This window comes from Dermacentor variabilis, chromosome 11 (genome assembly GCF_050947875.1).
Source record: "Dermacentor variabilis isolate Ectoservices chromosome 11, ASM5094787v1, whole genome shotgun sequence".
Taxonomy (NCBI): Eukaryota; Metazoa; Arthropoda; class Arachnida; order Ixodida; family Ixodidae; genus Dermacentor; species Dermacentor variabilis.
The window spans coordinates 62119037-62144168 of record NC_134578.1 but is presented as its reverse complement, the minus strand read 5'-3'; the positions used below and the strand labels follow the sequence as shown (position 1 = coordinate 62144168).

The following is a 25132-nucleotide window of genomic DNA, read 5'->3' as shown; positions in this document are numbered from 1 at the left end:
AGTTAATGGCGAAATGGCATGGATTCAGAAATAATTAATTTTCTTTTGGTTGGTAGAATCATGCATAAACATTGTGTACACGTCATGTGAGATTTGGAGCTATCATGGTTTTTGTGGCGTAGCATGACAGACAGGCGAAAGGGGGTTTTCCAAAAAAGTTTTTGCACAATCTTGAAGGGCTGATTGCACAATTGGAAGAGAAAACTTTGGTATAGCTTTATATTATAGTACCCCTGAAGTCGCCACAAATACAAGAGAAACCACCTACGCGTTTTCATTGCAGCTACGAATATTTGCATGGGCATGTCGAATATTCTTCATTATTCTTCATCTACCTTAAGGGCTTCTGAAGAAATATGTAACGATATTCTGTCGCCCTGCGCTTCGAGTTGTTGATTTATTCGCCCTCACTTTGCTATCAGATGGTGTTTCTGTTAGCTCAGGTAGCGAGTGACCGCCCCTTAAAAGCGTTGGTGGTGGGTTCAAGCCCGTAGCCTGGATAAATTCTACAGGGAACATATAGTGAGCCTAGAGACGCTCAAAACCCCTGGTTTTACGGGTATCTGAAAAACAAATAAGCGCCAGAGCACTCATGACGTTCAAATTTTGAATGAATGTGCCGAATATTACGGGCTATATGCAGAAGATCTTGAAGTTCTTGTACTAGTTAAATGTTAAGCAGACATTTGCTAAGCCCTCGTTTATGGCGCGTCTGAGATCTGTGCATGAAACACTTACAGTTTCCACGCTTCCCTGTGAGGACGAGCATGGCAGATATCTTATAGTTGCTGCAAATGGGAGCAACTCTGTGTGACATCTTCCCAATATTTTAATTGGTAGGTTAATTATGGGCATTGAAAATAATTCCAGAATACATATTTCCTCCCACTTTTTATGCACTGTACGAGACGTACAGATCCTTCCTGTTCTGCTACGTTCGGCCAACTATGTGAATCACATTGTTTACATTTCGTTCAAGTAAGAAGCATGTTGCGAGTGATGAAGCATAAATGTTTAATATGTCTACGGCTTTTACTAACTTTAGTAGAAAATTACTTATTCGAGCGTTCCAGAGCGTGTATACTGTCCTAAAACAACTGTACAAGACACCAACTTCCAATTTAGTGAGCAAAGGCAAATTTAAACATAATGTGGGCATAACATTCACGTTGCGGGCCTAAATAAAGACATTTATAAAGTAGCTTAACATTTGCTTTTCTTTATTTTCACGGGTCGTAGCAGAATAGTGGTTGCTTTCTCCAGCATCGCTTGGAAACTAACCAACATATTTTTGTTATATTTGGCGAATATAAGAACAAGACTGTGGGCAACGCATTGAGAAGGTGCCTAATGTGTGCTTTAATTTTAGTATTTTCATAAAATTACGTATTCAAGGGCTCCGGAGTGTTATCAGACAGATTTAGCTTAACGTTAGCATATTAGTTGGGTTAGGGGAAAAAGCGCTACTGTTCTGCCAACAAACTTTGCAAAAAGCGAGTTTTTATACAGGCGTAACAAGATACCTTCGTATACGCTCGGTACTCTATTCCATTCAGGAACTAGCTCCTGCAAACGTGGGTAAAAACAGTGCTAAACTCAGCACCAAGAACAAGGCGTAGTGCATCTTTTGTTTTCTCGTTTTAGATGCAGTGTTCCGCCTCGCTAGCTTGATAACGTGTTATTACTCCAAGTTTAGAGTTTTAATAAATATTTGCCGACACTTAATGAAAGCATTGTTCACCACTTGAAGTTACAACCAGAGCTCTTGTGTCAACGCCAAACTAGAGACGACTGTCAAGTTTATGATTTATTTGTCTACTCATGCCACTTTCTTCAAACGCAGTGGTGCAATATTTTCTGTACTCACGTTGCCTAAGCTGGTATTGACACGATCCGATAATAGAGCAGTGGCCTAAAATTTTTCATGAATCTCGAAATGTTATATTATTACTTATTGAAGCACTTTGGGGCTTCGAATATGCTTGAAAATCTATAAATATTTTTCGTTTATTACGCAAAATTTCTGATGACATTGAAATAGGCTTTATATTACACTGTTCGCTGTAATTGTATTTAACAGTATTGGAAAAAATGTGTTAACTATCAAACACCATGGTTGGTAAATAAGAACGGATTTTGCAACTACAGTTCAATTCCCTGCAACTTGTCTGCCAGTACTCTGTGTTTTATTTTCAGCACTATAATACAGCTGCTCCCCTTCATTACCTTGTGCTCAGTATGAGGATGAACGCAGACGCAGTTTAGTGAACATATTACAAAAGTGATCTGTTCTTTTTTTTAATTTTTATACCGCGTGGTTCATTGCACGTGTGTTGAATAAGCTGTTGGGCACATCTGACATACCCACCACCAACAGATAGTGTTGCCGCAAAAGCTACGTGGTAGTTGGAAGGCAACGCCAGTCAAAACTCAATCGCACACTTACATTGCTTTCCATATAAGCGCATTTCAAAAGCGTTTAACAAAGAAGAATGGGTTGGCACTGAAAAAAAGTGACAATATCTACTCTACTGAAAGCTTTCAGACTTATATGCTCTTACGTTCCAGCTGCCGCTCAGAAAATTCTGCAGCTGCGACATTCGCTGTCTGAAACGGCAAAAAATAGATTTCTCTTCAGAGGAAGGAATTCTGCAAGGTAATGAAACAAAATCAAGCAATCCTATGAGCTCGATACCTCAAGTGAAGCACAGGAAACCGAATATACTCGTCTTCATGTCCACGTCTTTCCTCATTTGTTTTATTAGCATGTGTGTAATGTACTGTTGTGTTACCATTTGTTCTATTATCTTTTCGTGTTTATCTAACTCTCGATCTGTGTCATGCCAAGCAGTTAGAGAGTCCACGTGGAAGTTACTATTTCAGCTTTGCGCGATGGTTGGCACGTCCCCATGACATGTTAGACGCGGTGTGGAGTCTTTTATTTCTTTGTAAGACGCAATCCAAGACAAGTGTGATGTTTTGAATAGGCTGCTGGAGTGTCAGACAGTATGACACAGTTCGTCTGTCGCACATCATGATCTAAGTATGGTAGCAGTGCCTTACTCAGCATTGCCACAGTGCACTAGTGCCTGCGTTTCTGAGGCTGCGACATTTTGCCACTAGTGCAGGTTGCAGAGTACAACACGTGTTACAGTACAGGACATAGCAGAAACATAGCGCTTGCTTTGAAAAATGAAATTTTATTTCGGAATCGGGCGTTTCCTACAGCCCAGCCACGTGCTTTAGAAAACGATATGTCTATGCACCTTTTAAGTGAAGATACCGAAAGCAGCAAGAAAATTTCCCAAAGACATCATAAAACCGCAAGCAGTCACTGACGGTCACGATACAACTCGTGAAAAAAAATTATCCAGGCACATATAAATATTCACGTTCTTAAACAAGCAAGGATATGTATAGAGTGCTGATACACTGCAAGAGTATGAATGTTCTCCATTTCTATATATGTTTTTAATATATCAGATTGTGCTTTTTTTTCCTAAATCGAGCGTACCTTCTGAATTTGGCAAAGTAGCAACATTACCTTAGAAATCCATCGAACGCAACCTCCTTAACCTTGTTGCTAAGTTCCATCAATCTGTCGTCTAGCTTTTGCAAGAAAATTATGGGATGCGGCTGTTTAGCATGTGGCTGTTTAACATGCGAGTAATTTAATTTTTTGGCTTCTTTTCACGGGATGGCTTCTTTGATTTTGCCGTGTATGCTATTTGGAAGTGCTGCCCAAATTGTTAGGGACATTAAGAAGATTGCTGCTATGTTTACCAGGCTATTTTCACGCTCTACGACTGTTGATGGTAGTCGGAAATCACAATGTTTTTCGTTAGTTTTTTATCAAGGATGATTTGTTCTGCTGCTATCACCGCAGATACTCAGCCGGTGCTGAAGCGCTAGAAATATATAGGAGTAAGACCGAGTTTTTACTCTACTATCAACAAGTGAGTCCTGGCAACGATGGCAACGAAGCAAAGTCTATGAGGGCGAGCTGATACTCAGCAAATTTCCTTTTTCTGGAGAAGTGCCTCCAGGATTTTACGTGTTGCCTTATCGAGGTGGCTATGCACAATCTTGGCGTTTTCTAATAAAGACGCTCATTCGCACTGCTAACAGTGCACTACTGCATTCGGAAAATCACACTGCTTTACAGTTCCGCCGCCCCCTTAGTTACACTTTAGTTCACATATCGTTTTAGCTTCTGGTTGAACGTGTGCGTCGTATGAAGAACCACATCTCGGATCTAATAAAGGGCAAGCCAATTTAGTCAAACGAGGCGCAAGTAATGTTTTTCTAGCAGAGCCCTGAATAAACATGCACCTCATTTTATGGGCGTTATGTCACAGGAGCCGCTGGTTAGACTCCAGTTTTGCAGATACAGCTTGGCCCAGTATTGTTTTACTGAGGACTGCTCAGTGAGGTTGGCGAAAGACGAGATGAATCATTACAAAGTTAAAAATTGCCAGTAACAAGAGCATATCTATTAATCCACGCGCGCATCAGTGTTCTTACGATTGAAAAAGATAGGACGCCTGAAGCGTAACAAACGTTTTTAGGCACAAAGCTTTAATTTACGCAACTCAAATTCCACAAAACAAAACTGTCAAAATCAGCACCGTACCACTGCACGATTACAACAATAAAATTCAGGGCAACGTCAGTGAACTGCTAAAGAAGAAATTATAAAAAAAGCTGGAAACAATTTCATGTGTTGCAAAATGAATGGAGAGACGTTGAAATTTTCGGACTATTGGCCAATGTTTCTGAAACATGTCCACACTATCCTGTTTTCACATCTGTCGCTGAGTCCGGGGGTCCAGAAGGCGGTTGGCCCAAAGGCGGAGGAGTTGTCTGCAAAAATAAATAGCAAAGCGCAGGCGCAGTTTAGACGCAGCTCAGTAATTTCTGTACTAGAATTTTGTCTGTACACTCAAAGTAGGTGATACCACAGAACACCTATACAAACTTAGAGAAGGGAAACTGTACCTTCCACAGTGCTACGGAAATAAGCGTAGCGGTGGCGTCGTGAACTAAAGTATGCGACCACGGGTGGCGCTGTACAATAGGAAACGGAAACGGGGTTTTGCACAGTTTACCAGGTGTTCTGTGGCTTTACTGGGTTTCTGGCTGCTGCGCCTTGATCGTGCTCTCGCGAGTTTAATGCTGTGTGGCAAACGTAACGCCTACATATATAAGTAGGCGCTACGTTTGCCACACAGCAACCAAACTGGCGGGAACACGATCGAGGTGCAGCAGAATACATGTAGCGCTGAGTCATATCGAGTTAAGGCACACTCTCAACTGACTTTTAAGGGCATCCCGAGCGGTTTTTCGTTTATTACGCCGCCGTTACCCCGAGTTGTGCCGCCGCGCTCCAGCTGTTGCATTTCGTGTAGGGCTACTGACAGAATGCGGTTTCCAGGTGGCACGATGGCCTAGACTGGAATAAACGCACACGACACCAAAGATTGAGTAAGCCTGAAAATATTTTATTTGCATTTTACAAGTACAACAAAAAGCACACGTCTACGCATCCACACAAACGCGGTTACATAGTCAAGAAATGGCTCATTAATAAGGGTAGCACAAACGCACAAGAAGACCTAAGCTACAAAACGTATGGTCGGCTGCTAAGTATAATAATTTCCCTGTCACCGCGTGTCACTTTTATACAGCATCCTTACAGCACTACCAGGCCGGGTAGTTTGGCGGAAAGAACGCAACAGCTTACGGCCGTCAGCTGCCTCTTCCTTACGGGTGTCATAATTATCCTAATCTCCGCATCAACGTCGTGCAAGTCGCATACAGGTATCTGTATCTGAACCATATGTGCCAGCTTAATACATGTGTAGCGAAATTATGATAACCACTGCGTCTTATCAAACGTATTGGTTTTGCAAATGCGCATTACAGCTGACGGAAAGTGAAGCACAAGAGAACAAGGACAAAAGGAGGATGCAACACTTGAAGAAGAAGTGAAGAATTAGTAGGCGTACAGCAAACAAGCGATGACGGAGAACACACAGTGATGCATCGAGTGTTCTGTGACATCGGTTTCCGTACTTACGGTGTTATGGAGATCAACGGCATAAAAACATACCTTCAAGCGTATTCCGTCAACATCCGCCGCATTCACTATGATAATCAACGCCTAAACAAAATGAGGCACTATTTTTTGCCAAGAGTAGACCTCGTTACAGCAAGTCTATGCAGTGACTCGCAGACGAAACCAGCATGCTTTCGAAAATGTTTTACCGCCGTAGTATTCGAACGCCAACGGCCAGGAAACACATCGATACCAATAGGCTGTCGGTGGTTAATCAAGCACAAAAACCTTGACGCTATGACTAAAAAGCAGCTTCAACAATCAAATTTTAAAAAAAATCAACTGCCTATTTGCCTGAGGTAAAAAAGCATCCTTAGATACCTCGATTGTTTATGTCAATGGTTTGTGTAAAGTAAAAAATTCAGCATGTTCAGCGCCCCTAGCAGAGAAAGCACAAATTAAAGTATTCGACCAAATTACAGTAGCTCCACTTGCGCGCTTACGCTGAAACGCGCCTCGATTGATTTTTCGCCCTCTGTGGCCATTTGTTGAACTTGAGAGTGTGCGGGGCCTGGTGATACATACAGGCTAGCAATCTTCCAATAAGTGACATAGCAGATGCGGCAAAGTGATCATGATATGGTGGGATGCGTATTATTGGAATGGCAGGAAAGGTCACACGCCGGCAAGACTTGACCTAGTGAAAATAAACTACGAAGCCATTGATATAGAGGCCTCATCCGCGCAAGATTGAAGACAAATTTTCTAAACCGCGCTAAACATCATTCTACGCTCTTCATACCCGCGGACTTTGAAATTTCTTGTTCAAATAAATATATTATTTTCTTGATAAATACAGTGGCACAGTGCTAATGCAACCTTCTCGTTCTGTTTTCATGCAAGACGCCTCAAACCATTTTTTATCTTTATGAGCCTTGAAACTTCTGAGAATACAAGTGTCTCTGAACACTGGAGATCAGGGCTATCAGTAGTCATGTGAGACATGATGTTCGGCTTTTGGGCTGACAATATGCGCTGTGGGAATGGTGTTTCCAATGCATTCTGCGCCGCAACTGCTGCTCGTAAAAGTTTTTCCGAAGTAAGCCTCAGTTGAAATTCGGCGTCTCTATTCTGTGCATTCTTTCTACGTCCCGTTCTCAAAACGCGCCGTTATACCCATCTTCCATTCAGTCAAATCTCATTGTTTTCGGCGTAGTCTTCACATTGTAAACATATGTGAAAACTATCCTTATAGTAGCCAATGAACGACAGCTTGACAGGGGCGGGTCGTTGCGAGGCCATTCGCAATAATGACACCGACAGGGACACATATGTGCATGTGAACTGCATGGAGGAGCGACGACAGGTTGTGTTATGGCGTTCAATGGATGAAGCGCCAACAGTGACGGTACACTAGGAAGGAACAAAGACAGGACATTCAAGTCCTGTATAGTCCTGTTTTTGTTGCTTCCTAGTGCGCCGTCACTTTTCGCACTTCATCGATTGAAAGCTAAGCACGAACTAGCCCCACAACGTGTTTACTGTGTTATGGCTACGTGGCACTTCTTACAAATTTCGAAAATGCCCTGGACTGCGTGAACGAGAGCATTGCTGATAATGTCGATAATGGATCGATTCACTCGTTAACGACGTTCAACATGGTGGTGGTTCGGTGGGCTAGTTGGCATGTCATAGTTAGCGATAATATAGGGCGAAGCAAAGAGCGAGTACGCGTGACATCTCGTCGTCTGTCACGTTGCGTACTCGTACTTTTATGAGCGCTACCGCTCTTGCCAATCCCGGCGTTTCCTGCGCAATATGATGTGGGCACACTGGAATCACACGCACCCTGACCTTCAGCTGTTCGCCGCACGCCATGACATTCGGCAAGATTGTTTTGTCACTATGAAACGCTGCACGGCCACAGCTTGAATGTTAACGCGGGAAATCACATTTAGCACAAAGCACCATAATCACGGAAGCAGTTCCCATAAATGCTATTTAGTTTTTGTTGAATAATATTATTTTATCGCTGGGGACATTACGGCCGTATTTCGTGATAGCTTCTTGTAGTAATGAAAATGCCGAAAAATGTGCTCAATATTGACACATAGCGAAAGTTCAGAGAGTAGAGCAATTAAAAGGGTTATGAGGGCGCACGTGCCAAAACCATGGTATGATTGTGAGGTGCAACGTTGTAGGGAAGCCGGTAGCATTTTAACCATTTGGTTTTCTATAACGTGCTTCCAACGCACGGTACATGGACGTTTTTGCATTTCGCCTCCATTGAAATGCGGAAACCACGATCCGGATTCTATCCCTCTCCCTTGCCTATTGTGTTATAGAACCCTCCAGCTGCCGTCAGTTTTGCTGTAGAGTTCGAGCGTTCGACAAATGAACTTTGTTGTTAAGTGCAACAGAAGAAGCTATAAATCAGTTCGACGAACGGCGTGCGTTCTTTGTATCTGAAAGCACCAAGGATATGTGCCAACCATGTACTATACGACAAAATACTTTCTTTTGCTTGGCTTACTTGTCTGTCAAAAATGCGTCACCGGAAGTTCTATGAGATCATGAATGCACTGCCGATACACAGCGTGGACAATCAAGATCTATAAGGATTTTAGCCTGCAGCCATATTTGGAATAACGGCTACAGCCAGACTAATTTGTCTTACACTTGGGGTCTCGCTGGCATGAACTGTGTTGTTGTCATCGCCCGACGCTGGTACAGCCTTTTTCATCTCTGAAACATAGGTGAGACAAGAATTGCATAAGCAAACTGCTGCGTTTTCTAAGAAACAAGAATCGAACCGTATTGTTCGCGTTTTAAGAAATACAAGTGCAGAAGTTGGGATACCAATAGGTGGGTAGCCATAACCAGCGTAAAGCTTTTTATTCCACGAATAAAAGTGCTGAAATTAGGTGTAAAATTTAAACTTCATAGAAATAATATATTTTCAGCGTCAGTTCAATCTTTTCGTGAATACTGGACTTTTATTCCCGTTTTCCACACGAATTCGCGTCCTTGCGTCACTAAAATCGTATATATTTATCTAAAAACAGAAATATTGCATTCGATGTGACGCAAGGCTTGACAGAAGCGGTTGCAAATGGTATTCAAGTCAAACTGGTGCCCACAATTCTGTTTCCCTTGACGTTATGCTACGTTTAATGTCGTCCTACATCTTTGCTAAGGCGCTCCACAGGTTACAACTCTATTTTCGTCTGTAATAATGTGGGTGCACTACATATTTCCTAATGTTCATTGAAATCAAATCACCACATGAAGCGAATATGCAGCGTGATACGTTTACGCCCTTATGCTACATGGACGAAGTTCTATGACGCCCATTGGGGAAAGTGTAAAAATTAACGAAAGAGGTTGAAGTACGAAACTGGTGTAAATACAGTGAGTAACTTTTTGGGCTTATTTCGCACTGTGACATTACCGTTCTCAACGTTCTGACAAAAATTTCAACATACAACCTTTTGGCCTCAGGCTAAGGTAGCCGATATATAAGATATTTAGAAAATCAACGCGTACAATATCATGCCCTAATTGATCAAGAAGTCTATGTGCTTTATAAACGCCTATCAATCTACATTATATGTGCAGTATCTATGACGCAATTTGTGGTTCAGTTATGCAAAGAAATGGGAGTTTACTGGCACTAAAAGTAACGGTTTCGCCAGAAAGGCGAAGCACCGATTGCTATAGCGAATTAGAAGACAGCTAAGCGAAGTAAGACTAGTAGTGTTATTGAGCGAACAAACATGTAAATATTCGCTTACTAACAAAAATAACAAGCTTGGTGTCATCTGCAGAAAATAAAACATGAAGACATCACTCCATGACCGCGCACATTCGCGCGCACACCGCGGCAGCAACAGCGAGCGAATGAATCATTGCGCTGACTCTCGCTTCAGCGCGAACTAAGCGGCGAGAACACAGTGTAGACGAAGCTATGTAGACGAAGTCCCAATCACAGATCGCTTTTAAGATAAAGCCCGCAGGGCCGCGCCATACCCAGCTGCCACCGGAGTAGCACTATCTGTGGTGTGTTGCTGTGCGGTGTGCGGTGTGTTGCTGCATTCTTTCAACGCTAATCACATTGACGCCAACATGCACCAGGAGGTGGGTTCTCTCAATGGTTTTATGGGTCAATATCCCAATTTAAGGTCGTTCAAATGTTGAAAATATATTTCAGGAACCATTCCATTACATTTGGCATTCCAGTAAGTGGCATGTGCGCTTAACTGGTGTGTCAGCGAACAAAGCGCAGCGATGTAACAAGTTGTCTTCGCCATCGTGTGCACTAACCATTGCGGAGCCATACATGTGTTCAAGAAGAGTTTCCTAAATTTTCCACATTTTTCACTTTCGCTTCCATAACTATAGGCTCCACTTCTTAGTTCACAAGAGCTAGAGATCACAAAACATAAAGAGCTTCATCGCAGTTCTGAGAATCACCAGGTAGGAAAATGTGCGCCTTGCCACCCTCCGTCATCTTCCATCGCGCTCGAAGTCAAAATAAATCGACTAGGAAGGTAGTATTGTCACTCAGCCGAGCTAGGCATAATTATTTAGGCACTGGTTTCTTTGTTAAATAAAGCTGTCTCAGCAAAGCACAAAGCAGAAGTTAATGACCGATGAATCCAGAGAAACGACACAAGGTAAGCGCAATATACTCAAAAGAATAGGCATGATAATAAATAAAAACGATTGTTGCATATAAGTGGAGCAGTTCAAGTCCAACAATTGAAGCGTCACTAATTCATTGATGAAAAGGTTTCGCTTTATAAAGAAAATAAAAACGAAAACGTACGGCAGAAATCATCTCATGGTAAATGTGCACGTTAATTCGATTAGCATTTCATTGCCATGGCGACTATATGACTAAATATGGTGAAGGTTAACGACCATGGAACGATGAAGGGGATACGACGTGGATGGCATTACGGCAATGGGTGACGTTATTGAAGGGATGGCGATTGCAAAACGACAACGCGAAGACGGCGGTAAGGCGAAAATCGTGCGACGACGAATGTGAGGCGGGAGTGGAATGACGACATGCATCGGTAGAGCCGGTTGAACAACGAAGTTGGAATGACGACAATGGAGTGATTGTGGAGGCATCAAAACGGCGGTGTGACAACAATTGTATGACAACTGTACTAAAACGATGGCGGGACGATACATCATGATGAGAGTCGGCCGAAGAAGCTAGAATAACTATCATACCACGACCACGACGGGTTCGCAACGTCAAGTACATATAACTACTGGCCCAAGCTTTTAGGCAACTTGGGCCATTAGGCTCGTAGTAGAAGGTGCAACGGCGATAGCTTGACGAAAGTAAGATCAAGAAGCTGAAATGACAACGACTGAACGACAACGAAGTCTTCACTGCGGTGGCACGACAACGAATGCCTGACGGCTGTATGACGATGATGGCGTTACGAGGACGGCGAGACGGGAGTCGGATGAGAAAAAAAGTAATGACGATGATGCGAGATGCACGATGGCATCACGATAACGAACACATACCGAATGGTCCAAGGTGTTCGACAACTTGGGTCACTAGGTCGTGGTAAAAGACGCCGGGACGACGGCATGACGAGGGTCTCATCACGAAGCCGGAATGATGACGATGGAGCGACCACGATAGCATAGCCAATACGAGCACCTACCTGGATACTTGAGCGGGTATACAACTTTGTCCACTAGGTCGACGTAAGAGGAGATATAGAGACAGACAGACAGACAGACAGACAGACAGACAGACAGACAGACAGACAGACAGACAGACAGACAGACAGACAGACAGACAGACAGACAGACAGACAGACAGACAGACAGATAGATATAGATAGATATAGATAGATAGATAGATAGATAGATAGATAGATAGATAGATAGATAGATAGATAGATAGATAGAAATGATCAAATCGACTTAAGTAGGCAAAGCATGCATATCGCAATAAGAAACATACAGCAATATTGGTATGTGCAGTTCCGTGGAAACTCCGATACTCACATTTAATAGGAAAACTAAGAAAGCAAATGCAATGCGTACGAAACATCAACAGACCACTGTATTATTATTATTATTGCTAGAACTGCATACGATCTCTTCACTAACATATTTTATGTTGTACGAGTGTTGCATCCACGCAAGTTTATCGGGCGAGCAACAGCTGCTTTGGTTGACTTTTTGCACTCTACAAAGATTAGGGAAATTTATTTAGGAATAAAAGCATCTGTGAGTAAATTAGGATTGAAGTAATAATCGAAAATATACAGAAAAAAAGTTTACAATACTTTCGAGACACATTTACTTACTTTTGCGACATGTGCGTTGACACTCTCCAAGAGTAGGGAATTTGTTTCCGTAATACGTGCAGTCATAACGTAGAACGCACGTTCGCTCGGTAGGATGGAATACGTAAACCGGGTGCCGCCCCCACAGGCAGAGGTAACTTGTGATTGGGAAGTCACATGCTTCCGCTGAAAGCAAAAAATAATAAAGACTGCCATCTCCTATGCCTTACACAATTATAGCGTTACAATGATGTGTGGTCTTATACAAAATAGTTTCAGCTAATAAAATGCACCGCAGCATGACTATCTTTTTTTTGAAAGTGACTATGAAACCTTGGTGCTCGAGATGTGAGCAATCCTTAATCAGTGAAGTAAATGAAAAAGCATATATCACATTCAAATTTTAGGACATACCGTAACAATCCCTACATGGAATGCGTGGCTACGAAGTGGCAGTGCAGCAGACCGCGCGCATCTTATTTGCAGCCCATAAATGTCGCTGATTTAACGACAGCCTATTAGACTAACCTAGGGAAGTGTTCGCTTGGCAAACTTGCATGAAACGCGTGTAATGTCGAAAAGTAAGAGTAGCAATTACCAGCCATGAAACTTACATAGCCGAAAAGCAGTTGTTTAACGCAGGGGCAAACTGACTGAATGGCAGAAGTATAGTGGAAGCCTTCCTAATGCAGAGAAACGGAAACAGGTGCCTCAGCCAACCGTGGCTGACTCTGATCAAGAATGAATTAAATATGCAGTTTTACTCACTAAACCAACTTTCCGGGAATGTGCCCACACAAGCGATGTGTTACTCTTCTTTTTGCTTTTCATCTGTCTGTGTGTTAAGTTTTAATTTCGAGTGATCACACGTTCCATCTTTCTTCTTTAACTAGTAACGTAGCTTTTTCGGCACTAACAAAGAATACAAAATGACAACCATTGCACTCTGTGAATATGGAATGGCAGCGACAGCTGACGACCGTCTAAGTTCTCAAACGAAAAGCAAAGTGCTTTTGCTGCCATTCCATCTTCACAGATTGGAATGGTTGCCCGGGCTCACGATTGTCGTTCTCGTTCAGGATCGTGGAAACGTTCTTTATCCGTGATCGTTTCGCGCCGGCGCCGTTTACATTCTCGTTGCTGCTTCCTCGGAAACTCCTCGTACGCATGTTGTTTTTCGGGTTTACGAAGTATACGAGTCTGTCCCATTGATAACCCAGCTATTCCTTAGCGCCGATGCCTTTCCTCCTTATATACTGCGATAACCTGGACGTCACGCTATTTTTCACGGCAAGAGTTCTAATATGTTCCCCATTTTGACATCTGCGCCACCGCACTGTACCCGTACGTGATCACACACAAAGCAAACAATGAAACTCATTGTGTATGACTTTGTTAGAAATGGCTATGTCCTTTTCTGTTGCCGGATGCCAAAAAAACTATGGAAGGCAAGCCATATATAGATTTCGCTGTAATATGCAGGTGAAAACGCATCTAATTTCGCCTGTAAGTTGTTTACACAGTTTTACTACAACAACGAAAGCCTGCCTTCAATTATCTCTCAGCAACGCTGAGAGACGCAACTACAACGTCGTTGTTAAAAAAATAACCATCGTCAATTCATTTGTGTCCAGTTCCTGATGTAGACATCGACAAAGAATCTCCACGTACTACTCCTTGTATTCAGCCAAATTTATTAAACATCTTGTAAATTTCTAGATTGCATGACCACAGTGTGCCACCTCATCACTCGTGCTGCCAACCTTAACCGTGTCCTTTTAGTTATTCACGCGGGCTCATTTATTCACAATGAGAACAGTACATCGTCTTCCGACTGTACCCATTACAGGACATTGACATAAACGGCGGGGCAACATTGCACAAAAGAAGAGAATGGGACAGATGAGCCCGATTGAGGGAGCAAGAGCGATCGGTTTCCGGGATGTCAAGGTAACATTTGGCAACGCATTGGCCAGCCCGCGAATGCCAACCAGATTTCCAGAACGCAATAGTTTTCACAATAGATAGGTGATTTATAGGGTGTAGAATCATTGCGGCATTCCATATCTTTTTAAATTAAATTTTCGATACTGTTATCCTTTCGGACAGTTACAAGGTGGGTAACAAACAATATTTTCAGTCTTTCTTGAAATGTGTCCACTGAATTGCAGTTATCTAACGCACGAATATCAGGACTGTACTAGTAAAGTATAGCTAGTGGCCGAAATGTGCATTTAAAAACGTAAATTTTGAGAGTACCAGGCAACACCACATTCACGTTGTTAGTGTTAGCTTAAGGAAGTCGAGTGGCTTGGTAATACTGTTAGGAATGAAAGCTAAGTTTTGTGTTGTAATGAGAGAGAGAGAACTAAACTTTTATTTTCTGAAGCGGTAAACCGAGTCAGAACCCGCTTCACCCTAGGTGGGAGGATTCCTTATAAAATAAAAAAAAATATCATTCTTCATAGGAGGAGAGCGGGCTGCCTCAACCGCCCTTCAGTTATTCTGTACGAATAAAGAGTATGATTATTTACATTCCACGTGTTACCTTTGAATCATGTTGTTATCTATCCTTTTTTTGTGTTTTCATGTTTGTAACAGTGATGACGACGGGACAATCTGCTTGTACATAAATACCAGGTTTTCCTTTTTTTCAATAAACTCTGTTGTAGGTCTGCGCTCATCTGTCCACTTCTTTCCATGCATCCAGTCTTGTCACGCATATTGTATCCATGCATTCGTACTAAGTAGCCCACCTCTCCGCACAGTTAATCAGACAACACCCATAAACGTAGTTAATTATTTACATAGGAGAATGGCAGTGCCTCCACATTTGTACGAAAGTGTTCCACTCTCTTGGACTAATGGTTATCAATTTTCCCGGAAACATTCAACTCGAAAGAATGTCTTCAACCAGTGAGATCGCTATGCGAATGCGCTAAGACATAAAAATGGTGGGTCATATTATACAGGAGAAATCCGAATAACCCAACTTGAGAAGATATATTATTCTGAAGTGTATACACAATGACATGCAAATATTCTATGAAGGTCTCGAAGTACTCCATTATAGTGAATATTGTAATCATCGCCACATTTAGTAATCAAAGTTTTACTCCATCGGGGTAATCAGAGGAAGGATAACTCATGAAAGCGATTGCCATGATGATATGCAACAAATACCTTCCTCGCCCTATTTATGTCCACTTTTGGTGTTCATGTTGCAGGAGGCGTTCAGCGCTCTCATAGCGACCATTTATTGCATTTTGGTCTGCATGCGTTTTTTTTATTTTCCTCATGTATTCCTACCAACATGCAAGTTCACTATTTAAACAGAATAACTTTTCATTCAACAGGTCGCTGCGCACCTGATGCCACTGCTAATACTTCTTTGCCCCCCAGGTCCTCCGTTCACGAGTTAATAATCGCAGATTGCAAGCATTTGCGACCTAAGAGTTATATTAAGGTTACTTTGAAGTTGCGCCTTGTGACTCAAGACATCCGGTAACATATGCGGGTTGGCATTGTGCTATGACCAGCAAATGACGAAGAAACTTGCACTTACTACTTCGACAAATGCCATCACAGTCAATCAGGCGTTTGAAAGGTGCCATTTTACTGCAGCTTTGCCGGCATTTTCTGGTTGTTCTGTCGAAGTACCATCGCTGTTCATCGCATTTGCTTGATGGTTCGTCCACGGTTACCTTGCAACGGGCATCTGAAGGGCAGAAAAAATAGGGCTGATATACGCATAGAAATATTCCCACAAAGAGGAGAAATAACACAATTAACCTCAGCAAATATTTGGTCAATTATGATTTAGGAAACGGAATTGTATAATGCAACGTGAAAGATGACAACTCGCATGCATTGTCAAACGTTTTAGTATTTCAAATGTGAATGCAACAAGTGGAAGGAAACAAAAAAAACATGGGAACAGTGGCACAGAGCTGAAATCCTGCAGCATTCTCGTTTCGCTTATAGGCTTTCCACTACATTGAGAAATAAACATCCGTAATTAGGTTTATTGTACGTTCATAGTGCTTTAGAGTACAAGTTGCACTTGTATTAGGAAACACATGGGAAATTGTAGTGGTCTGAGACTTTCGAGAAAGCCATGTCTTCAGAAGTGTGTGCGCCCAGCAATTGAAAAGTGCAATTTAAAAAAAAATTTACACCTTTTAGGGCGTATGTTCTTCTGCAAGCACATTCATCTGTCTTGTTTGCGTTTACCTTGTTGAAAACTTTGCGCTGGCTACTTTCTCGTGAAGAATACGACGTTACGCTGTTAACACACATGCAGCTCGATATTTACAAATACTCGGTGTGCATATATTTATAAAGGAAAGGCACGCACGATATATGACGATAGCTGTTGCGGTACTACGTTATGCCTCAAAGGGTCTGATCATATCATATAGTGCATTTATATAAAGGACTACGTTAGATGCACTATTGGTGGTCCATCAGATAACACCATGCGAGGTATCTATCCACTATAATTCCTGTAGAAAAATGTAATGGTCTACGTGTGAAAACAGTGACTTTGAAATTAACGTAAGTGTGGTGTTGTTCGAGCCTCATCAGCCAACAACTGAAAAAGGACACGTTGAAATTGCACTTTCTTTCTCAATAAATTTAATTGCGTGCTGCGAACTGGGTCGTCACGTTAACGAACTGAACATTCTTTTTTGACGAATATATTGATAAGCTGCTGACGTCATGTAAACTTTATACTTCACTAAATAATCAAGCGTCCCAAATTATACAATTGATGCCTCATTGATGCCCAGAAGAAGCTTCCACTGATGCTCCAATTTCCTTAGAGTCTCACTATTGTCAGCCATCTTTCAATTCCCCGTTCATCCGACAGAAGCGCGCTGAAGTTGAATATTTCTACCAAATTTTAGAGAGACCTCATGGCGGTTACTCTATCGGCATGGTAAAAAAGTTGCAGTAACCTTTGAGTTCGCGAATGCGGTTGACGCGTAAGCGTATGGGTGCTGGTACACACGACGCTATCGGCACTCGGTCCGCCTTGACACCTACACTGTCCCCATCACAGATCATATTTAAGACAGGGCTTGCGCGACCGCGTCATGTGGAGCAGCCGCCGAAGTAGAACGCCCTGATATAAAGATTCGCTTACTATTTAAATTACCTAGCATGGTGTAAGCGCGGACATGTAAACAGGAAATGTCCGCACTCGATGACCTCGGACACTCGCGGTCAGAGCGCAGGCGTGAAGAATCGTGGCAGCAGCAGCGAGAGAAGTGACCTTGGTGCTGTCTATCGCTTCAATGCAAACTCAGCGGTAATAACACAGCGCACGCAAAGCTACGGGCCGTTCACCCACCTAGACTGTGCCCGCAAACCAGATCACTTTTAAGATAAAGCGCGCGAGACCACGCCTGTCCGAAGTACAATGCTCCCGCTCATTCAAGGTTGGCCATTTTCATCATTAGTTCAGGCCCTCACGTAGTAGGTCTCCTTGGGGGGATTTTTGTGGACGCGTCCGAAGTTGGTGTGAAGACTGTGTTTACGTTTGCATAGGCGTTGATGGATGGGAGCTCGATGCGAGCGTCTAATTAATGGCCTTGGCCGTGTTGAGACATAGCATTCATTTAGTGGCACACATATATAGTTTCGCAAGTCGTCCTTCTTCACAGAATGGAAGGGAACTGAGATTTTCGTTTGACGAAGGCGCGGATTCTGCACCCTGTCCTCAGTCTCTGCATCCAAACCGTATGCCAGCGTGCTGTCAGCCAAACTAGATAGCGCGCGATGGTTGCTGCACTGTGCTCTTGGGGCTTCGGCATGAAGTTTTGTCTTATTTATTTTTTTACCTTTAATGTTTTTATTTGAGAAGTTCAAGTTCATCTGTAATTTATATTTCGACGTGTTCTATTCCTGCGCCGAACGCCGCCGGTCACGCTGACTCCGCCAGACGCCATAGACTGCATGGGAGCCCAATTTTTGCCGGTGCAGCACAACAACGCCATGCGTCCACGCTAAGCTGAAGGGCACAAAGATAAGCGCGCGGCGCTAGGTCCTCGTCAGGGCCGATCACAGACTGGAAATCGATAGAGATAATTAAGAAATCTGCAGAAATAACCTGACAGGGTGAGCAGAGAAGTATAGTGACTTTACGTATTCCCTCTTCATGGCCGTTATGTTAGCAGTTGCGTTATCAAGCTCGCTCTAGGTGCGGAGAGCGGGCGTATCCTTAACCCAGCCGTAGCTACACACGGAGTGTCCGCGCAGCAGAGCGCCTACCCGGCACCGGTGCCGTATATCGAGGCCAATCTGTGGCATGTGGAAAGTATACGCTGGCTGATGGTTTCATCCATGCTGCATTCCCGGCCCTAGATTTGGAGCTCCTGCAATTTTCAGTTTCGGAAACACGGTGAAGCAAAAGGAAGCACGAAGAGTTTGGTGACGGCGATCATCACCATGTCAGCATTACAGTGGGTGGGCGCGGTGTAGCACAATCTGGTCGTGCCTATGCCTGTGCGTGTGAGACATCATTGTTTTTAATTACTTATTCAGCATTTACTCCTATTCATATCGCCAATAAAAATATGAACATTACTTTGAACTGCTTTCTAATACCCTGATATTGCTATCAATGCTTCGATTTTCAGGCAAAACTGGTATATTTTTTTATTGTGTGTTTATCCCGCTCTCTTATTGGCGCGCTTGTGTTTTGTTTTATGAAATCAGATCTGGCATCATCATATTTCGACATGCTGCTGCAATAATCAACATAACGTGAGATGATAAAATTTTTTTTGACATTCGTTCGTTCTCTTATGTATTGGTCGGGCATCTGCACTGATATCGCCAGCATGAGGGTTGGTTGGAATTGCTTCCTATAAACGTTACTGCTTTAGGTGCTTTAATTTGTGATTCCGGCCTCCCGCTATGAATAGCAACGCTCGACCTGAAAAAAGACATTAAAACATTAAAAAAGACACAAGTTGACAAATAGCGTCTGTAGTTTCCATGATTACTATAAAAAATAAAAATGCCTGACAGCTTCACGAAATAATTGGAAATAAATATAATGAGTTTCTTGTATCTGTGAAAGAACGCTAGAACCTGTTGGTTGTTGAGTTGGTCAAGCGTTATCACTAAAGGAGCTGAGTGCCACAGTAATATACGCCCATAAATTACAAAGGCGAACAGCGCAATAGCGACGATGTCATCAGAAAAAAAGCAACATAGTCACGCATGACAACACACTATGAGGTCGCTCACCATATGCTTTTTTCAGGTCCAACCCTGCGCCTGTTTGTCCTAGAGTCTGGAATGCTGGGCCGGCAATGTGAGTGCTCGCAGAAGAGCCCTTCAATTCTTGTCCTGCATCGTTTAAACCTATGTTGTTATAGAAATGATGTTTCCTCACGAAGGTAGGCAGTCCGAGAAAAATCGGTGTTATAAAATATATCTCAATGCTTCGAGGTTTCTTTTCTGAATTTTTTTTTTAAATTTTCATGAAGGAAATATTTTCCGAGCATAAGGACTCATCGAAAGTGTCATCCCGGTATGGCAGATTCATAACTAAGTATTCAATAATACACAAAATGATTACCAAAGCACCACGAGTGATCGCTCGCCCCATTGTAATCCCGATTGCACTTGAGGCAGAAAATACATCGCAGACTGGAATAACAGCGATAGCAACATGAAAGATTTCAAAATACTCACAATAGGGGCAGTTGAAGCCATCTTGAAGTCTCTTGTAGCAACCGCGTGTCTTCGTGATTTTGTCAACACCTTTTAGTTGCGGCACTAAGGATTATTGACATTATCAGACTACGAACTCGTCCGAAGACACACCCTATTACCTTCGAAAACCTCTCATACAGCCGCCTTTTCAGCAAAGGACCGGTTTAACGAATACTGAATTATGTCCCCACCGAGTTCCTATATTTTATATCCAATGTGAAAGCCTCTCTAATGAAGACTCTACCAACGAAGTTGCATGTACAACGACGGGATTTACGCGTCTCCTACGGGTGGTTCGCTGCTTTACAACGAATTCCACGTATAAGTGCCGCCACCGCTCTCCACAAATGTCACCGTGGTGTGATCAGCATTAGCGCAACTGGCAGCGCTAGCCGCGCAAACGAGAAGCGTAGCGATGTAAGTAGTCCGGATGCATTGTCCCGGGAATCACTTAACTCGTTTGCTACTTTTTGTAACGCGTAAACGGGTGGCGATGTGGTCGACGGCGTGGTGTAATCCAACTGACGACCGACGTAGCCTTTAAAACCATCTAAGGTGAATCTGCAGCTCTAATCGTGCAGCTCCTGCATTTCGGCGCAGAAAATGCTGTGGTCGTCGGTGCATTAATGTTGGCTGCATTCGCCCATTTCATAAGAGAAAATGTGCAATATAAATGACTATATATTGACTATATATGAATATATATATATATATATATATATATATATATATATATATATATATATATATATATAGCTTAAGCATAGACTGGAACATGGATACACATTCCAGAGCCAAGAGTGAGAGACTCGTCGATCGACACGTTGCAAATCTAGGATATGAATCGGTAGATTACATGGAATAACAGGGCTCATAAGAATGAAGAAGACCGCCTAGACGTCGTCACATTCCTTTAGAGTTACTGTGTTCTCGTGAATGAAATTCTTCCTGAAACATCGTCTTTGTTCATCTAAGGTATGTGAGCTCTTTTACCCACTATAGGACATCGTAATATTATTTATTCGCATGAAGCGCAATGTTTCGAAATTTGTATGTCTTCAGGAAAAATAAACAGTTAAGATACTGTTATATTTTCTTTGTGTTGGAGCTGGTCGCATAGCTAAATTCCATAAATGTATGATAATATGTATCTTAATGCGTGAAGCTGCTGTGATATTTGCAGATGTTTTCACAGGTTAGCTTATTCATTGGTTAGTGGTATTATGAGATCAACGTACAAGTTCTGCGTGATCTGCATGTCCCGGTAGGTACACTTTACATGCATATTATGGAGCTTTCACTTTCTAGGCAAATGAGAACAGGCTTGATATTTGTTTTTCATATTTGATCATATTAAAGTTCAGTGTTGAAAATTTGTCGTTGAAATGAAAATTTTATTCAACATGGTCACTAAATCATATCTTTTTATTTGCAAATGCAGCAAGCCTCAACAAGTTAGGACCAGAAAATGATAAGCAAAATAATTTCGCTTTTCGCTTGTAATTAGACGCAGGCTTCTGAGACAGAGTTTCGTTTTAACTCGCTACGTTCGTGTGATGTAAGTGCCCCAATTTTCCTTGAATATTGCTACAAAGCGATTGCTGCAAATAATTGCTAAAGTGGATGCCGCAACGCACGTGATATCTCTTCCTTCACAGCAAATCGTCAACCAGAAGGTTTCACAAGTAGGTCACAGCCGTTCTGCTTGAACCTGTGCCAGTTTCACGTCTCGGTTTCATGAGTTGCAAACTTAACTGAAAGCGTTCTGATAACTTGGAAAGTGACAGTAGTAAGCACATTCCTGTGATCGGACCTCTTTTTCGCACTGATGCGTTCTCGGAGGTTAGCAGACGCTTTTTAAAGAATTGGAGGTGTTGTTTTGTTCATAGTTATTCACCTTTGATTCCTTGTCGCTGAAGGTCATAAGCAACCATATGTCAGCAAAGTACCACTGTGTTACCTCGTGCTTTAAAGCAATGAATCTTTCCAGTTACTGCTGAAGTGACCTAAGAGCAAACGTTGCTGTGAAAATGATGAACGTATAAACTTGACAAGATTATTCAAAGGCGATGTTCCTTTTTAGAAAATGAGCTAACTTTCTTTAATTATTTCATATAATCAGCGAACGCCTTTCTTTCAATAACGAACAGTACTTACAGTGCTGTTCTAATAGTCTCCTGACACACTGCAGTCGTCACAGCTATATTTTCGTGCATTTGTCATATATTTCAGGCATTCATTCAACAGATGCGACGACCGAATGCCTGCAAAACACGACATACGTGCTTTATTTCTTGGATAAGCTTCAGCTGCTTCTAGGGAACAGCTCGTACAAGTCAGAAGTTCAGTTTGCTTATTGGCATTACAACATTCGCAGACGCGTAATTCCTTGCTGGACATAAAACGTGTTAGAAAGGTACCTCAATGACAAAGGTGAAGCACATTTCTAGGTGTTACAGCAAGGTTTAGCTCCTAGTGAATAGTTCGGCGCTCTTAAATACTTGCTTTTTTTTCGAACAACATGCGCGCACTAGAAACGCGTCCGCATGTCCCACTACGTCGTCTGGCAAAACCACCGACCGTTGTAAAAAAACTGTCTAAAAAGTTCTATTTTTCAGCTTTGGCCAAAAAATTGAAATTGAAAATACTGCACCAAGTTTGGCGAAGTCGAAGTGGTGAGGCAGGAAGACGCTGAACTAAGGGCTTCCTCCCCAGTCAAACAATGCGGGAGAAGTTTGGAATTCATTTCTTGCTATAGGGGCGCATATTTTGGTGCTTGCAACCTAACTGCACAAAAAAATTACATGTATTCCCCCCAAAAAGCTGCACTGCTTGAAAAAGTAAATTTTCTGGTTCATGGGCGGCTTGAGAAAAAATTTATTTTACTTCAGTAAACAGGGACTATATCATGCCCGATTTCGACTTGACTATTAAGGATTTTCCCAGTGACATCTAGAATCGGTACACATCTTTGCCTGCAAAAGTGCGCATATTCGTAATCACAACACCAACTTTCTGTTCCCAAGGACAGATACGTTTCCGGAAAAATATTTAGAGCCATGCCGTTACTACTTTAAAGACTATTTAAAATTACCGCTCACCTGGTACTTGTTGAACAACGGTAAGTCCTGTGCCAGTCTGGCCATGTTGTTCGGTCACGATGATGTTTGCATGGCCAGTAGCTTGGGTACTGGTTGTTGATGCGCCTGTCGACAGTTGTGCTGCAAATGAATATTTACCACTTCTAAATAAGGAAGCCGATTTTCTCTGATTATGGACTTTGAATCTTCCATAGCAGTTGACTTTTTTCTCCAAAACTTGAAAAAGCTGATAGAAAAGTATGATAAAGTTTATGAAATCGAAATATTTAATTTGACCACATGTGTGTATATACTGTATAGTAATTCTCCTTTACTGCATATTAAGGGTTAAAAATATGTTTGTCTCTAACAACATGGCCCAACTGTCATAAAACACGTACAAAGTGAATTTTCTCTTGCACAAACATCAGCTAATCCTCGAAGAAATTGTCGAACTTTCTTGTTGCATTTGAGAAGTTTTGCTACGTATGATAAGAGGGTTTGATGCTTCAAAGCTCCAACCACATCTCTGGAAACAGAAAGTGTGAAGGAGAAACGCATTTTGCTTCACTGGCTTTGTAGCTGGGGTAAAGCATTTGATTGCCATTACTACAATTTTATTGCGTGTTATTATTACACTAAAAGCACGCTTTGTTAAACAATTCATCCGAATGAGTGTAAGTATACCACAGCAGACTTGTTATTCGAAAACATCTCCTAACATACTCCTGGCGTACCACTTTCACAGTACATTATGCTTTGCTTCCGTAAACTGGGCATTTCTCGTAACGAATTTGGACCTCTGATTTGCTGATTTCTCAAATGAGACCTAATATCTGCCATCTCTTTTGCTATAAAGATATTGCTTTGGAAAGATTCCATTAGAGAGTACCTTGGCGATTCCATTTTTCATGTTAAAGGTAAATAATAGTTGACAACAGTGCAATAATTTACTTGAATACAAAGAAAGTCTAGCTAATAACGATTACTACAAGTCCACGGATAGTTGATTGTCGTCTGTTCATGCCGGTAATGAAATATTATATGCTGTTAGTAGTCCTTATGCATAGTTTAAAGAGTCCTTGACGCACTAAGGGAATGGTTGGTTCCAGCACACGTATGCTTATGTACCCACCCCAATACAGGGCATAAGCAAATAAACATATGCATAATTCCACGTGGCTACTAATCATTAACGCGTATCTAACTCTTTGTTCAGTAAAGTGTTTTAAGGTATGCTTTCCAAGAATTACGCTTCCTGCGTTAAACCTCCCTTGATTTGAATTCTTCGTATCAGCATTTGCGCCTAACGACAACAATAAAAGCTAACGAAAGGAAAATCCACGCAAGCGCGCATACTACGTGGAAAGCACCACTCACGTATTCCTGATTGCGCCGAGATAGGTACTGCACCAGCTTCGCCATGCTGCAGTGTCACGACGTTGTTTGTAATCCCAGAGGTTGTTATACCACTCGTTGACGAGCTTGATGACCCGTGTGCTGAAACGATGTACCGTATTTTTGCGGAAACCCTAACAGTATTCATGGCGATCAGTGGCTGAGCATGCACAAATATAGAAACACAACGCTGCCACAAAGCTTGAATGACTCGTCGAATATTCTCCCATTATTTCTCAAATGAGAGTACCTCATTTTATAAAACCACCGTGGACTGCATATACATTGTCATGTGTATGCCCAATTCCTCTGAGTCAGAAAAATACCCAAGTTTTATTTTAGTAATGATTAGGAATTTACGCTTCGATATCCTAAGGTTCTCACTTAGCTTTCTTCTCGCATATGTAGAAAATATAAGCAAAAAGTAACAGACACGACAGTTGAATGCTCGCGAAAGCCCAGCTAAAGTGTTCGATTTAATGCTTAAAGGTAGGCTCGTCAGCATGATAAGTTTTTACACGAGGAAGTTGCGTCATCTT

General features: G+C 42.1%; 1 protein-coding gene across 1 annotated transcript; it reads right to left on the bottom strand.

Moving 5' to 3' along the window:
* Positions 1-3179: 3179 nt before the first annotated feature.
* LOC142563301 (uncharacterized) lies at positions 3180-24741 on the bottom strand. Its single transcript, XM_075673854.1, has 7 exons — positions 24576-24741; positions 23217-23336; positions 19645-19746; positions 15950-16102; positions 12406-12570; positions 8736-8803; positions 3180-4863 (listed from the first exon to the last, which is right to left on the bottom strand). The coding sequence occupies exons 1-7, from the start codon at positions 24739-24741 to the stop codon at positions 4792-4794; spliced, it is 846 nt and encodes a 281-aa protein (XP_075529969.1). The 3' UTR covers positions 3180-4791.
* Between the last annotated feature and the right edge of the window lie 391 nt (positions 24742-25132).